This window comes from Ptychodera flava, chromosome 14, assembly GCF_041260155.1.
Source record: "Ptychodera flava strain L36383 chromosome 14, AS_Pfla_20210202, whole genome shotgun sequence".
NCBI classification, from domain to species: domain Eukaryota; kingdom Metazoa; phylum Hemichordata; class Enteropneusta; family Ptychoderidae; genus Ptychodera; species Ptychodera flava.
This window is the reverse complement of record NC_091941.1, coordinates 36,094,318-36,108,242: the sequence shown is the minus strand read 5'-3', so window position 1 is coordinate 36,108,242 and position 13,925 is coordinate 36,094,318. Positions and strand designations below refer to the sequence as shown.

General features: G+C 40.3%; 3 protein-coding genes across 3 annotated transcripts; 1 reads left to right on the top strand and 2 right to left on the bottom strand.

Annotated features, from left to right (window-relative positions):
* Window positions 1-2,259: 2,259 nt before the first annotated feature.
* LOC139148842 (uncharacterized) lies at window positions 2,260-2,772 on the bottom strand. Its single transcript, XM_070720272.1, has one exon. The coding sequence runs from the start codon at window positions 2,770-2,772 to the stop codon at window positions 2,260-2,262; it is 513 nt and encodes a 170-aa protein (XP_070576373.1).
* LOC139148841 (uncharacterized) lies at window positions 2,771-7,819 on the top strand. Its single transcript, XM_070720271.1, has 2 exons — window positions 2,771-3,657; window positions 7,321-7,819. Exon 1 carries the CDS (start codon window positions 2,771-2,773, stop codon window positions 3,623-3,625), a length of 855 nt encoding a protein of 284 aa, XP_070576372.1. The 3' UTR covers window positions 3,626-3,657; window positions 7,321-7,819.
* On the bottom strand, window positions 4,548-11,378 carry LOC139150309 (msx2-interacting protein-like). The gene is made up of 2 exons (XM_070722601.1): window positions 11,158-11,378; window positions 4,548-6,451 (listed from the first exon to the last, which is right to left on the bottom strand). Exons 1-2 carry the CDS (start codon window positions 11,233-11,235, stop codon window positions 5,771-5,773), a joined length of 759 nt encoding a protein of 252 aa, XP_070578702.1. The 5' UTR covers window positions 11,236-11,378; the 3' UTR covers window positions 4,548-5,770.
* Between the last annotated feature and the right edge of the window lie 2,547 nt (window positions 11,379-13,925).

Sequence of the window (13,925 nt, the reverse complement as noted above, 5' to 3'; positions counted from 1 at the left end):
AATGGTGCTCACGACGGAGATTTTTATCCTTGTAGAGTTTGTCGTCGTTGTTTTATTTTTGCTGCTTTTTGCTGCTCTGTCCTGCTACTATAGTTTTAATGTTGCTTTACGGCTTGCTCGTCTCTTTGCTTTTCTATTTGTAATTTATGCAAACAAGACTTATTTAGCCTGGACATGCCAGGACCGACAGCATGCCCGTGATTGAAAGGCGTACACAACTTCCCCGTTCACTCCAAGTCATGTGGCACAAGCATGCAGCCTAACGCCACAAGTAGAGAGAATCAAGATCAACGTCACATGGAGGGACTTGCGTACAATCTTCAAGCGGAGTTTCGTCCGCGATAAAAAGCGAGATGTAAAGACGCAATGAGAATTTGGAAACCACGTGACCTATGTCGACATGGTAACGCGTCGTCTTCCAGTTCTGATGACAAACACATTCCTGTGATACGCGCTATCTATTATGGTGCAAGTCTTATCTCTCTGTTTCTTCACAGCATTTAATTTGCTTGAATCTTGACTCTCCATCATGCTCTTCACTGCGATTACTGTGCTTACTTTGATGTTTCACAAAGTGGCCGAAACCATCAGGGCGCGGTCAGCCGAAGCAAAAAATTCTGCGAACACGGCGGACGGGCCTACCGGTGAGTCTTGCAACGTCTTTTCGGTGTAAAAGAACACTGCGTACATAATTCGGGTTTGTCTTTTAATCATTAAAACTGTGTTTTTAGTGGGATGACAGACGATGTCGGCGATACCGTCATGTAGGCCTACATAAAGTTGTAATATATCAGTAAGTAGGCGTTTTAAAACTTGATTATCGAAATGATCAGATTCTTGTTGAAAATGTCGGCAGGCAAACAACATTCCAAACGAATTGTGTTGACACAGAAATGACTTCCCGGGCTTTGCCTCAAATATATCTGCTTGTGAAGACTTAGGATGCTAATATCCATCTAGATTTATTCCAAGATAATTTACATCCAGGCAAACTTTTATTTTTACGCTTACGCACGCGATAAACTCGAACCCTCGTCATTTTTTCCAGCGTCGATCTCGTGACGACTTAACTGAATTATCATGTGTCATTACACCATGTAATACTTTGCTACAGCAAGTCTGTGATATTTAGTATGTAATTACAACAGATGCAGCAAACGGAGCTATTCATCGAAAAAGCTATTCCGTGAGCATTTTTGAGGGCAGGGGAAATTTTAATTTTGCTTGGGCAGGGGACATATTTTAACTGGCAGGGAGCAGATTTAAGTTTTTTGTCGGGCAGGGCATATATCGATTGATTTGCCTTGGGACCGGGATTGGGGAAAAAAAACGAAGAGAGGGGAAGTTACTTGTAAAACGGGGACAAGGGAAGTTGAACCTGTTTACAAAATTAAATATGGGTATGGTGTTTCCTTGGAGGGGGACATCACGGGGCAGGGGAGCTTCATGTCTGCAGGGGAATTATAAAATTTTAAGGAAATTTTTTTCAAGGGCAGGGGAAATCGGCAAGTTTACTTCGCCACAAGGCAGGGGAACTTCAACAATTCACAATGGGGAGGGGAAATAGGCATAAATATGTGGGGAGTGGGTAGAAATGAAGTTTTGAGTGCGTGCGGGTAAGTCGAAAAAGTTTTAGTTGGAGGGCAAATATGCGCTAATTAATTACCCTAGGGGCTAAAAATTAGTCATTTATATTACTTGTCCTGCACAATATATCTTATCATAATACACTGACGGCTCTTAAAGTCACCGATGAAACTCTGAGTATAGGCTTCATAGGACTTCATTCAGTGAGGGTGATTGTGAAAGTTGGCCTGACGGTACATTCTAAGATGATTTTTCGTAAGAGATTTAAGTAACCTGTTGATAAAGTTTATAGTTTGTCTTAACAAAACATCTCTGCATCATTTTTTGCAGGCTAGTTGATTGTATTTTGAGCTGATTAAAAGTAAATTAGAAATCCTTTCTGTACCCAATAATATCCGACCCCTGCCCCTCATCTCTAAAATCCCCGAACCCTATGGCTGTTAAACCCGATCACTTTATTGAAAAAAATGGTTCACTCGCAAGAACGACACCTTTAAAGAATAAGTTTTGAAATACCCCGTTGTCAAAATTAGTTCTTTGCCCGTTGTCTCATTCTCACTCTTTGATATTCATCTGTTCTTTAGATTCAGAAGAAGACGATGAAGATCCAGAAGATGATGAAAATAACGGACCTCAGGTATGCAATGGTGTGGCTATAGTCTTAGGATATTCTTACGGCCAGGCTGATCGTGAAGATGGTGAGCCACCTAGCGATGATTCTGGTCCATTGCCATGTTCATCTACGACCAGCATGGTTTCCAGTCCATCGACATGCGCATCAGAGTCTGACGTGGTTTCCAGTCCATCAGTATCCTCTTCTACGACTGGCTTGCTGTCTTGGCCATCGCCATCTTCATCTGTGTCTAGCTTGGTTTCTGGTCCATCGAAATGTTCATCTATGACCAGCCTGGCTTCTGGTCCATCGCCATCTTCATCTGTGTCCAGTTTGGTTTCTGGTCCATCGAAATGTTCATCTATGACCAGCATGGTTTCTGGTCCGTCGCCATCTTCATCTGTGTCCAGCTTGGTTTCTGGTCCATCGAAATGTTCATCATCTATGACCAGCTTGGTTTCTGGTCCATCGAAATGTTCATCTGCGACTAGTTTTGTTTCTGGTCTATCGCCATGTACCTCCACCACAAGCATGGTTTCTAGTGCATCATCATATTCAGATGCAACGAGCATGGCCTCTGGTTCCTCGCTATACGCATCTGCGACCAGCTTGGTTTTTGGTTCATCATCATATGTATCTGCCACAAGCGTTGCTTACGATCCAGCAACAGAATCATCTGCTGCTGCCGGTCCATCGAAAGAGTCACCGAAGTCAACTCAGAGTACGACTCCACCTGAATTACCACCTGGTGCAGTGGAAATCAAAGTACCACAAAACAACTTCTCCAAGTTCTTGGTTAGTGAAAGGCTTGGTCCGCAGATACCACTTTCAGGACTGGATCCCATCGAACCTGATTACAGTAGCGTGTTTAATGAAGGCGAAAACCCTGATGAAGCCGCTATTGGTATCTTATTGGACGACGGTGGAAATCCCGAGGAAGGTGCGAGTGGCACCGTTCTTACCAGTGGAGCCGGAGGTGCATCTTCTGGTGTTGTCGAAATGGACAGTCGCGAATTAGACCTTTGTGCGATGATAACACAAAATGGAAGTCAGAAAAGCGACAACAAACCGAAGGGAAATGACAGCCGTGCTAGACCAGTGCATAAAATACAGCACGGACTCGATTCCCTTCGTCCAAATTTGTCACTGCGCCTGGGCCAACAATCGAAACCAACACCTTCTGTATCATCACCGTCAGGTTCTCGTCGGTATTTCTCATTTACCGATTCTGGCCAAGTCAACCCTTCCGCCGTCGACCGACGCTCTTCCGAATTGTCTGCTCAAAGCCCAATCTCAACTCCAGAAGCGGCACAGGGAATCGACCACCCCGGCGGTAGCCTTCACAGCAGGGACATTTTCGAAAGCATGACCTTAAATGAACTTCAACTCCAACGAGCCATTGAAGCCTCCTTGTGTGAGATGTAAACCTCGGGCGAGCCTCGCTCTGGTTAGATAAGGTAATAGTACTAATCATGCCAGTACTCAGTGTAAGAGAATTCAAAATGTATATTCCGATAAGAGCGCTTACAAATGTGTTTGGTGGAAGCAAGATTAATTCGATTGTGACAGGTGCCACTTGTTTCCATTTGCTAATGTTTAGAGAGAGAGAGAGAGAGAGAGAGAGAGAGAGAGAGAGAGAGAGAGAGAGAGAGAGAGAGGTGCACACACATATGTGTGTATACACAGACAGACACACAGACACACAGACACACAGACACACACACACACATATATATATATATATATATATATATATATATATATATATATATATATATATATATATATATATATATATATATATATGTAAAGCGACTTAAGCTCTATTTTGCACTATTTTTGTTGTCCGTGAAACGTAGTTTCTTCTTCTGCTCAAGAACCATGCTTGCCAATCTAGCGTTGTTGCCAAGTGAATTTCAGTTCGGACTGAAATTAATTTGACAACAATAACAATAGTGTACACAATGCGTTGTGTTGGTAAGGATCCATTTGCACGTAAAACACAACCACCCTGTCAAAGTTCATACAGATGTCCTTTTAGTTTTAAAACAAATGTATTTAAAATTAATGTCGACCTATTTTTGAAGAAAAGATAAAATGCAGATGAATTTATTGACAAAAGAATCATCGCTAAAGTATGACTTCGAAATAACACGGACAGCAATATCGACCAAGCGATATAGCAATATCCCCTTAACCTACTGATAATGCATACGTATTATGCATTATCGTGGTATGAGATATTATGGTTATATATATATTATATATATATATATATATATATATATATATATATATATATATATATATAATATATATATATATATATATATATATATAACTAGTATATGAATGATCAGCTGCAAGTTTTCGGAAGTAATATTGGCGACAAAATTATGACAGACTGGTCAAAGACTGCGGGGAGTTGAAATTATTATGACACTTATTATAATTTTCGAAATCTTACTTGTTAAACTACATGGTGCTTTCTGTCGGAGTTTTAAGAGTAAGTCCTTTATTGCACACTAGTAACTGCAAGCTCATCACTTTCATCTTTTGAGTGGTTTGGACGCCATTCTTCCGAGTCTATCGCCCTCAATGGTGACAATACCTCTGATTAAAATCTACCTTTCATACTCCACAATAAAGAAGGGAATTTTTTGAATTCGGCTTCTAAGAGTCTCTTGGAAGCTGCTTGAATCGATTTGCGATAGAGTGCCTTCAAAAAAAGTCATCCCTGAAGTACGAGTTGTAGCAACTTTATCAGAAGCGTCTCTGATTTCGTCTGTAAGGTGGCTGTTTGTCATATTAAATGTCAAGGACTTTGTGCGTCATTGATATCTAACGTTCATCGGCCGTTGTCATCTAATTCAGCTTTGTATCAGGTGAAAAAAATGTTGCGGTTGTGTTTCACTTCAAAGTCTCTAAATTGATCTCTTTTTTGTCTGATTTGTCGATGGAGGACTACACAAAATCAAGACTTTTGTATTTTCTTCATAATTGCGATATGATGCTTGTAGGTAGATGTCAATTCTGAAGGAAAATTTCGGGAACAGAAGCATGTACTCCTGGCCTACCTTTTGAAATGAATCAAATTTAAATACACGTACCTTACCCTGTGGTATGTAAGTTGCATGTTTGTCCAGCCTTCATAAAAGTAATTAGCTAAGATTGAAAAACTGCCTTTTACTTTCGACCAGAGTTCCAACAAAATACTTAGAAATATATATGAAGATACGAATGTTCAATCAATGATGGCAGTAATTTATATATTTATAAAGTATTGTAAACATGAGCTCAGTTGTTCATAAGAAAGTAAAATCCCATCTATTTGCTTTGAAATCAAGCATAGTGACACTATTTTTTAGAAACATTCAGGACAATATGGCATTTCTGACCAGATTTTCGGTGAAAGTTGGAAAGAAAATGGTGATCTAATGACTGAATAGCTTCGCAATTCTAAATTGCACTTGGTAGAATATGCTAATACCTCATTACTTATGAGAGGTCGACAACTTTTAAATTAACTTCGATGCAGTGGGTGGCTGTACTTCATCTCATCGTCACTATCTAACGTTCGGCAGCCGTTTTTATCAATTCCGACACCAAGGACTTTGCTTCAGCTGAAGACTCTGTCTCATCTGCAGTGTTAAGGCCCATAAGTTTCTTTATTACTTGCCGAAGACGTATTTCTCTTGTTGACTTTGGTTTCTCTGGTGGCTGTCTCTCGACTTCAATGTCACGACCCTTTGGTTTCTGTGGCGGTTGTCTCTTCACTTCGATGTCAAGGCCCTTTGGTTTCTGTGGTGGTTGTCTCTTATCTTCGATGGCACGACCTTTTGGTTTCTGCGGTGGCTGTCTTGCAACAGCGCCATCAAGGTCCTTCAGTTTCATAGCAACCCGCCGTACAAGTACTTCTCTGATTGACTTTGGTTTCTTTGGTTTCTCAGGTGGCTGCTTTTCCTCTTCAATATCCCGACCCTTCGGTTTCTGAGGCGGTTGTCTCTCAACTTCAACGTCACGACCTTTTGGTTTCTGTGGTGGCTGTCTTGCAAAAGTGCCATCAAGGTCCTTCAGTTTCGTAGCAATCTGTCGTAGAAGCACTTCTCTGATTGACTTTGGTTTCTCAGGTGGCTGTCTTTCCGCTTCTCTGGAATCAAGCAATGGCAGTGATCTGCGTTCAAGCTCCTCTAGCATTGCCTTCAGGACCATTTCGTCATGATCGTATCCTGCACCATCCGCGTATGCAGTCTGAAATGAAAGTGTTGCATAATTGTTAACAATAAGTGCTTGCATGACAAAGTCGCTCGTTTTGGCATTTTTTGTGCAAACATATCTGACAGATACGTGAAACCTGCCACTTCTTTACTTAGCTGTCTTAATATCTATGACGTTGGTGATACGTTTTGATCTCCACTTTTCCGAAAGTTTCGAAATCGAAGATTGAAATTATTACTCCTCCGTTGGAACAAAAGTAATTCACTTTTCTGGGCGAGAATTAAAATCAAAGGTCACCATTTAATATCACTGTGTTTTGTCTCAACAAGGTAAAGTAGCGTTCTGAGAGCTTGACAGTTTCAGTACAAGTTTTGCTGACTTCTAGTTCGCTCATACTAATTTTTTCTTGTAAAATGGCTATTAAACATGAAAGGGTGCTTAAAAATAACTATCATAAATTTCTGTAATTTTCTCCCGGTAATTTTGTGACAAGTGGGTAAGCACAAACAGTAATTCTACTTGTCAAACAGCCATACAATATACTAACTGACGTCTGTCAATGCTTTCTTTTATATATTTAACACATTATATATATATATATATATATATATATATATATATATATATATATATATATATATATATATATATATATATATATATATATATACATATATATACATATATATAGAGAGAGAGAGAGAGAGAGAGAGAGAGAGAGAGAGAGAGAGAGAGAGAGAGAGAGAGAGAGAGAGAGAGAGAATGTCAGAAATGGTTAACGTAAAACTTTATCGAAAGTGTTCCAACGACTATATCCCTTTAATACAACAATTCTGGATAGAGTTCATCGTAGAATGACAGATCAGTGAGTTGTTATCAACTATATTCTGTTCTCTTCGTAGGTAAACTTGGGAATGGTTTCGTCATTGTGTGGCACCAGTGAGCGAAAGTTTGACTATCTGATTTGGTGGACGGATGGACTTGGTGAACGTAAAGATGGTGCTGAATGACAGAGCCAGTGTTGCATTGACGGCGTCATCTATTTGATATCTATACGTCAGTGATGAACTGTGAACCAGCGGAAGTAGACAAAGGCATGTGTGCAAATCCAGTCATGAACTGTCTCGTATTCAGGACATAAACAGTTTTCAGTGAACCCACCCTTCATGTGGGAACAAGACAAAATCGTCGACAATGTCACAAAAAAGGAGAGAAATATAAATTGGAAGTGCATATGACAGTAAAACGAAGGTGGAAAATCTCTCTTCGGTGAAAAGTGAGATGAAAAACTCACATCTCCGAGAAGACACCGCAAGGAATGCCTTGGTACGTGCACTGCGTGTATTGGCAGAGGAAATGTGTTGTGTACAGAGTAAATGGACGTGATATCGTCGTGGGATGACTGTGAATGGTGTTTGTACCCTCAAAGACAAGCAACTGTACATGGTTTCGCTTTGGTTCATCAAAATTATTATTTTTTGCTATTCATAATCCGCAACTAGTGATTCACTAGCACTGTATCCGTAGCACCAATTTGAGAGACTGTTTCCTCACTGTGTGGTCAGCAGTTAATGACTAATAAAACGAAATGAAATGAAATCTCTGCATTTCATGAAGGGTCATGACTAACACTGAAACAGAATTTACCGTTATGGACAAATCACGGGGACATTTACCGCATATTTTATCAGCAGGTAAAAGAAGTGTACATCGATATAAAGGTACACCCAGACATTAAACAACAATAAGAAGGCCAAGTCATCGCTATGCATGTTTATAATGCATGGTGTGAAAGGCAAACAGTTACAACAGTTCAGCTTGGTACTTTAAGACAGATGAACACATTTCTCAAATACATTAATGCGAAATCGTTCAAGATACATGCACAGCCAAACTCAATAATTATTTAGCATTTATCCTTTACCGGGGTTTTCTAATGACGTGTAAACTTGCAAACTTGCTATGTCCGCAAATGACAGGGTGTTCTATATATTTCGGAAGTGCGAACGCTTCCCTGTAGCTTTTGCCAATAGCACCCGTTGTTTCCTACTTACATGTATTTTGTACACTAGTTCCCGCTGTAAAAACATTCCGTCATGAGCATTTGCCCTTTTCGGTTCAATGGTGTCTTCCTGCTGATGCCCTTGAACCAATACTTTATCCCCCCCTGACTTGCAATAATTATCGGTCACAGCAAGAAATGTTTTATACTAAACTCATTCAGTCCCACAATGTCCAGCTTGATTTATGGAAGTGTAATGGGTGTAACCCAGGGTGAAATCCTTTGTGAGACTTTCTAAACCCTGTCTTCAGAAACATTTTTGTTTTTTGTCCTTAAGAAGCTTATTTATTGCACTCTTTTATTAAGGACATGCCGCTGCCTTCTCCCTCACACTAGCGACGGAAATGCAGATACTAGCAACCCTCTCTAAAAATACGGCTTCTGTATTCGCCAATGAACGATAATTGTCTTCCCCGTGGTTACCATGGAGAAACCGCAAACGTCACAAATCCTCTGAACGTGTTGGGGAAGGCAAACATCCGGTCGCCTCTACAATCCTTACCTTGTTCATTGTCAATCGTTTAACTCCTTTTACTTAGAGTTATATTAATAAACCGGGCGAAACAGGTGGCTTTAACCCTTTCACCCCAGTTCCCTGTATACAGGTCCAACTTTACCATAGAAAACAATGGATTTGGGACAAACCATGGTGGTGAAAGGGTTAATAGTGAACTAATCACACGATTTGTCGAGACATGTCTTTCTTTATAAAAATTCTGAAGCATTTTGTTTTCCGACAGTTGGGGCCGGACAAAACTCCACGCTGAACCTTTTACACGTAATACCAAAACCTTTTTCCTACCTGGCATAGCCCATTATATTTGATATGTTTGAAGGTAGCTCCAACATTAAACCACTAGTTCATTCACTGGTCATAAAAAAGTGGCATTTAGCCCAACGACACGTCGCGTCAGAGTCACACGGATGCGACACACGTAGGATGTGTTTATCAACTCAGTAAGAATCGGCCCATAAATTTATGTTCCTAATATAATACTAATCGAAATACGAAACCAGACCAACCAAACCGTAGGTGTAATTTGTTTCTGGTCACGCTGCCAAAGATTAATGGATGAGCCAATGCAGGTCGATGCACTGTCGTTCACTAATTACATATATGCGCTAACTACTGCTTTGTAAACCACATCGTTCTTCTGGAAATTGTATCTGAAGACTTACCTGTATCTTGCTCAGCCCGCATTAGTTGTTATGGTTCATGGAATTAATCTTTTCACCATCATGGTTTGGCCCTAACCCCTTGTTACTAACAATATTCCCTTTTTTACAGGGAAAATGGTGAACAGGTTAAACCAGGAAATTCAAAAGTATTTTATCCTACACTGGACTACCCCGGTTGTGAATTTTTCATAAATTAATGACTGACTGTATTTGCGACATTGAAATTAATATCGCTACCTCATGCTGTCCCGTGGACTGTATAGTATCGGCGCCACTATTTTTTCATAAATTTTATAGTAGCTCGAATAAACAAGTCTTTATAATATTAAACTAAATACTGTGTTGAAAAGAATAATTGTAATATCGGGCATGGCGTGCACGATAAAAAGGTAATTCATCGTTTATGTTTGACGCCAAACAGCCTGTTTTCAATGTCTTCACACACGGAATTCATTTTCGATCGCATTTGAACTCACAACGTACGGTACCTAGTCACCCAGCGAAGAAATCGCAGTCAAAACCGCTCGACCAAATCACCAGGGAGGGAGGGAGGGAGAGAGGGGGGGGGGGATGAGAATATGAATGTAAGGTGAGACAAACGAGTCACAAAAGTCCACCTTGACATTTATAGTTGCCACCATGTACTGGCACCCTCCAAAGGCTTGATATAACACAGAGAGCCTGTCAATGTAGATGTTTGCGTTTCTCAACCTACATGGAATGGCAGCATATGTTCAAGCTCTAGGCCATTGCAACATTTAAACAACAAATAACAGGAACAAATGGTAAACCAGCCGAGAGAAAGGTAATCGCAACTTTCATGACAATGGTTTCGTCAGGGCATATACTTTTTACAAAATACCGACTGTTTATATATGGAATGGTCTCTTGTGAAAGCACTGTACCGTTATGTATACATATACATGAATTCACCTGTCGGTAAATCAAACACGTACCAACAGACGGTTGTGACCGTATGGGGACTTGGCAAACTACAAACAGGAAAACAGTGGCCACGTTATTTTTCAGAATAACAATAAACAAACAAACTGGGGATCATATCCAAATGTTAAACCTATGTTGACATCTCTCAGAGAAACACTATTAATCATTTAATTGCTCTTCCACTGCAATATATCATGTCACCAACATTAACTTCAATAAGATATCTTACACGGGACTGTAGATGAAATGCATATCCTCCGAACCGAGCGAGACTGACAGGTAATGAATGGGTCACTAGACATGTCTCTTGCCAAGATGAGCGAATTTGAACGAAATCACTTGAAATTGTACAAAATCAAGCTTAATCTCCAGCTCTTAGTAGAGAATAAGCTTATATGAAATAGTCGCCTGTACGTGTAATTGGCGACACCAACACCGTCAAACATCAGTTCTGTTAAAAAGACCATGTCCTTCTGAATCAAACCGCCATTCTCCTGTTTACCTTGTCAAGTGTTTGGTCAAATGCACTCTTTCAAATAATATCACCACTTACTTCAACGTTAGCTTCCAAAGCCATGGCCCCGACAACACCAACAACAACACCGATAAGTACAACGAATCTGAGCTCCATGTCCGCCTGTAGTCTGCTTGCTCGATAAAGATCAGATGTGGAGAGATGAAGTTACACGTCCGCACTTCCAAAGATGAGGCGTATGAATGAAGCACAATTGAACAGCTTCACGGTTTTATGAGCACGCACAATGGAATAGAGGGGTGCCACACCAAAACCAAGTGGCCTAGAAATGACGGACCAATGTCGTTCGACCTTTGCCGACGGGACGTTTGACACAGTATGCGTACTTATGTGCCAACCGCAAAATAACCACAATATTGATGGGAATGCCCAGGGGCATTAAAGAGGTCAATCTATCACCGTTTGTCTTGAAGTCAGGACCGTATGTCTCTGGATGTAGAAATGAGGGTAGGCTAATAGTTTCAGAGTAAAAGTGAACGTAATTTCCTACTTAGTAGTATGTTGTTTGTTTTGCTTGTCTTCATATCAGTTTCATCTGTTTGGCTACATTAGCAGTGTTTTTGTTTAAGGCGTTCCGTTTACCTTAAAGTGGTGGCTTGTTGAACCGTAAACATAGCCTGAGAAAGTGATGACAAGTCGGTCACGCACCATTCCGGCGCACCGTACATCAACTTTAAGCTCAAAGTTGACATTGGTGCGTAATTTTATCAGATGTCTCTGTAGATTTCAAACTGTGAAAACGTCAAAACTCTCATGTTTTTAATTGTTAACACAACTGATGTATGAACAAAATCAAAGGGACTACTCCGTATACGGCGAAGTATACTGATCTTTGCGAGTGACTATTGGAACACAAGCCATGGGCACTTTCTGTGCCGTTTGTTGCCTAAATAATTCTGCACTAGGGAGAATAGGGGCCTTGTGTAAATAGGCGCATCGTGCATCGGCGGCGTTTTACTTAACAGCCGTGTACTAAAAGGATAGGCCAACGATCGCACAGATTTCGATGCAAGTCAAAGGCCAAACACGTTAGTCTCAGATTTTGCTCACTGAGAGTACATGTACCATCATCACGGTATCGTAATTCATGCATTACATTAACTTGAATACGTTTGCTGTTTGTACATTTGCGATACCAACAATGTGTTACGAAAAGAAGACATATCTCATCCAAACTCCCATCGTCTGCTCGCGCTGGTCCGTTACTTCGACAACAGCACCGTACCCCCTCGCCCCAGTCCCCCACTAACTACCTGTTTTCGGGGAGCATCAACCTGCTCGGACAAGAGACCTTGGCAAGCGGAGATGCCAAATTCCTAAAATCGTAATAGTAGCGTTGAATTATCTGGATAAAAATGCATGCTATTTCATTTTCAAACAGCTGATATAAAGAGCACACATAAAACATGATTATAAAGCCTGTCGATTCCTATGGGAACGATGTTTGTGACATAGATGTATGACAAACATTATTGGATGTGCGAAAAGGGTTACATCCGAATATTTAAAAATTAAGTTACGGTCGAAGAGTGAGTGGGCTGCCTCATGCAGTTGCTTGTTCAAACCACTGTATAGGCACACGACAGTATTAAAGACGCTGGAAATACCGGATTTACTGAAAGATACACATTTTACAGAGAGAAAAACTATACGCAGCTAAACATTTTCTCATAGAAATCCTAAGAAGTTACAATTTTCTGATGACGGCATCACTTATATCATCTTTACTTGAATCATCAAAATCATTCCAAACAGTAGTACCTTCAGTGTAAACATACATCTGTCTGACAGTGAGCATGTTGATTTCTCATCAACCATAAAGCTGACTATCCAACGTGGTTTAAACGATGCTCTCTTGCCTACCATGCGATGGCGTATGATTGTACTAGATTCTGAAAACGGTACAGACATCGAGCTCGTACGACTCTACATTCAAAGAACGCACCCAGGGGACAGACATTCGGACTCTCAAATTTTTACAATACTTTTCTGATCTACCACTTATGTGGGCTCATTTTGAAGCTCTCGGGGTAAATTTTTTACTGTCTTATTTTGTGAAAACCGAAAATTTAATTGTTTCCCAGTAAGCTTAGAGTTAACCCAGGAATGGTAGCCATTTTGAATTTCACATATCGGTAAATTTAGGCAATTTGTATTCCCTGGTACGAAAATTAGCACAGTGACCCCTCATTTTTGTTCTTGATCTTGAAAGCGAATGGTTCAAAGTTTCCATCGGGAAAGTTTGAGGGACAGTTTGATTCTTTCATACTACCTTAATTTGAGGACACGTCAAAATCATGGTTATCCTCGCAAAATGACAAGACAGCACAAAGCTTTCGAAGGGGCAGAGTGCAGGCCAGCGACCAAAACATTTAAAAACACCAACAAAAGACAGCACAGTCTTTATGATATTACTGTGACAACTTTGAAATCCAAGTTCCCGAGCAAACATAGCATATGCACTGCATTGCAAAGTACGGTCTTGAATCGCCGGAAAACATGGGTGAACTAAGATTGCTATGCTTATTTTCTATATTTCCAAAAGCAGAAAATAAGGCTAGCCTGAAAAAAACCCAAGTGTGTTTTGTACTGATTGATTTCTCCAGCAAAACGATTCCAAAGATTCACCTCCATGGTTTGGCCAAAGCCTTCTGTTATCAACCGTTTTTTTTTACGGTGATTGTGGACCTATTTACAGGAATAAGGAGTGAAGAGGTTGAGAAAAATGTAGCTGAACATTACGTCGTTTTATTTCTCGATGTAATTAAGCTTATGTTAATACTAAC

Excerpts from the sequence above, each read along its gene's own strand:
- LOC139148842 (XM_070720272.1), bottom strand. The coding sequence starts at position 2,772 with ATGCTCGTTGCATCTGAATATGATGATGCACTAGAAACCATGCTTGTG.
- LOC139150309 (XM_070722601.1), bottom strand. The coding sequence starts at position 11,235 with ATGGAGCTCAGATTCGTTGTACTTATCGGTGTTGTTGTTGGTGTTGTC. Across the intron at positions 6,452-11,157 it reads CTTTGGAAGCTAACGTTGAA|ACTGCATACGCGGATGGTGC; the intron begins GTAAGTGGTGAT and ends CTTTCATTTCAG.
- LOC139148841 (XM_070720271.1), top strand. The coding sequence starts at position 2,771 with ATGGCCTCTGGTTCCTCGCTATACGCATCTGCGACCAGCTTGGTTTTT.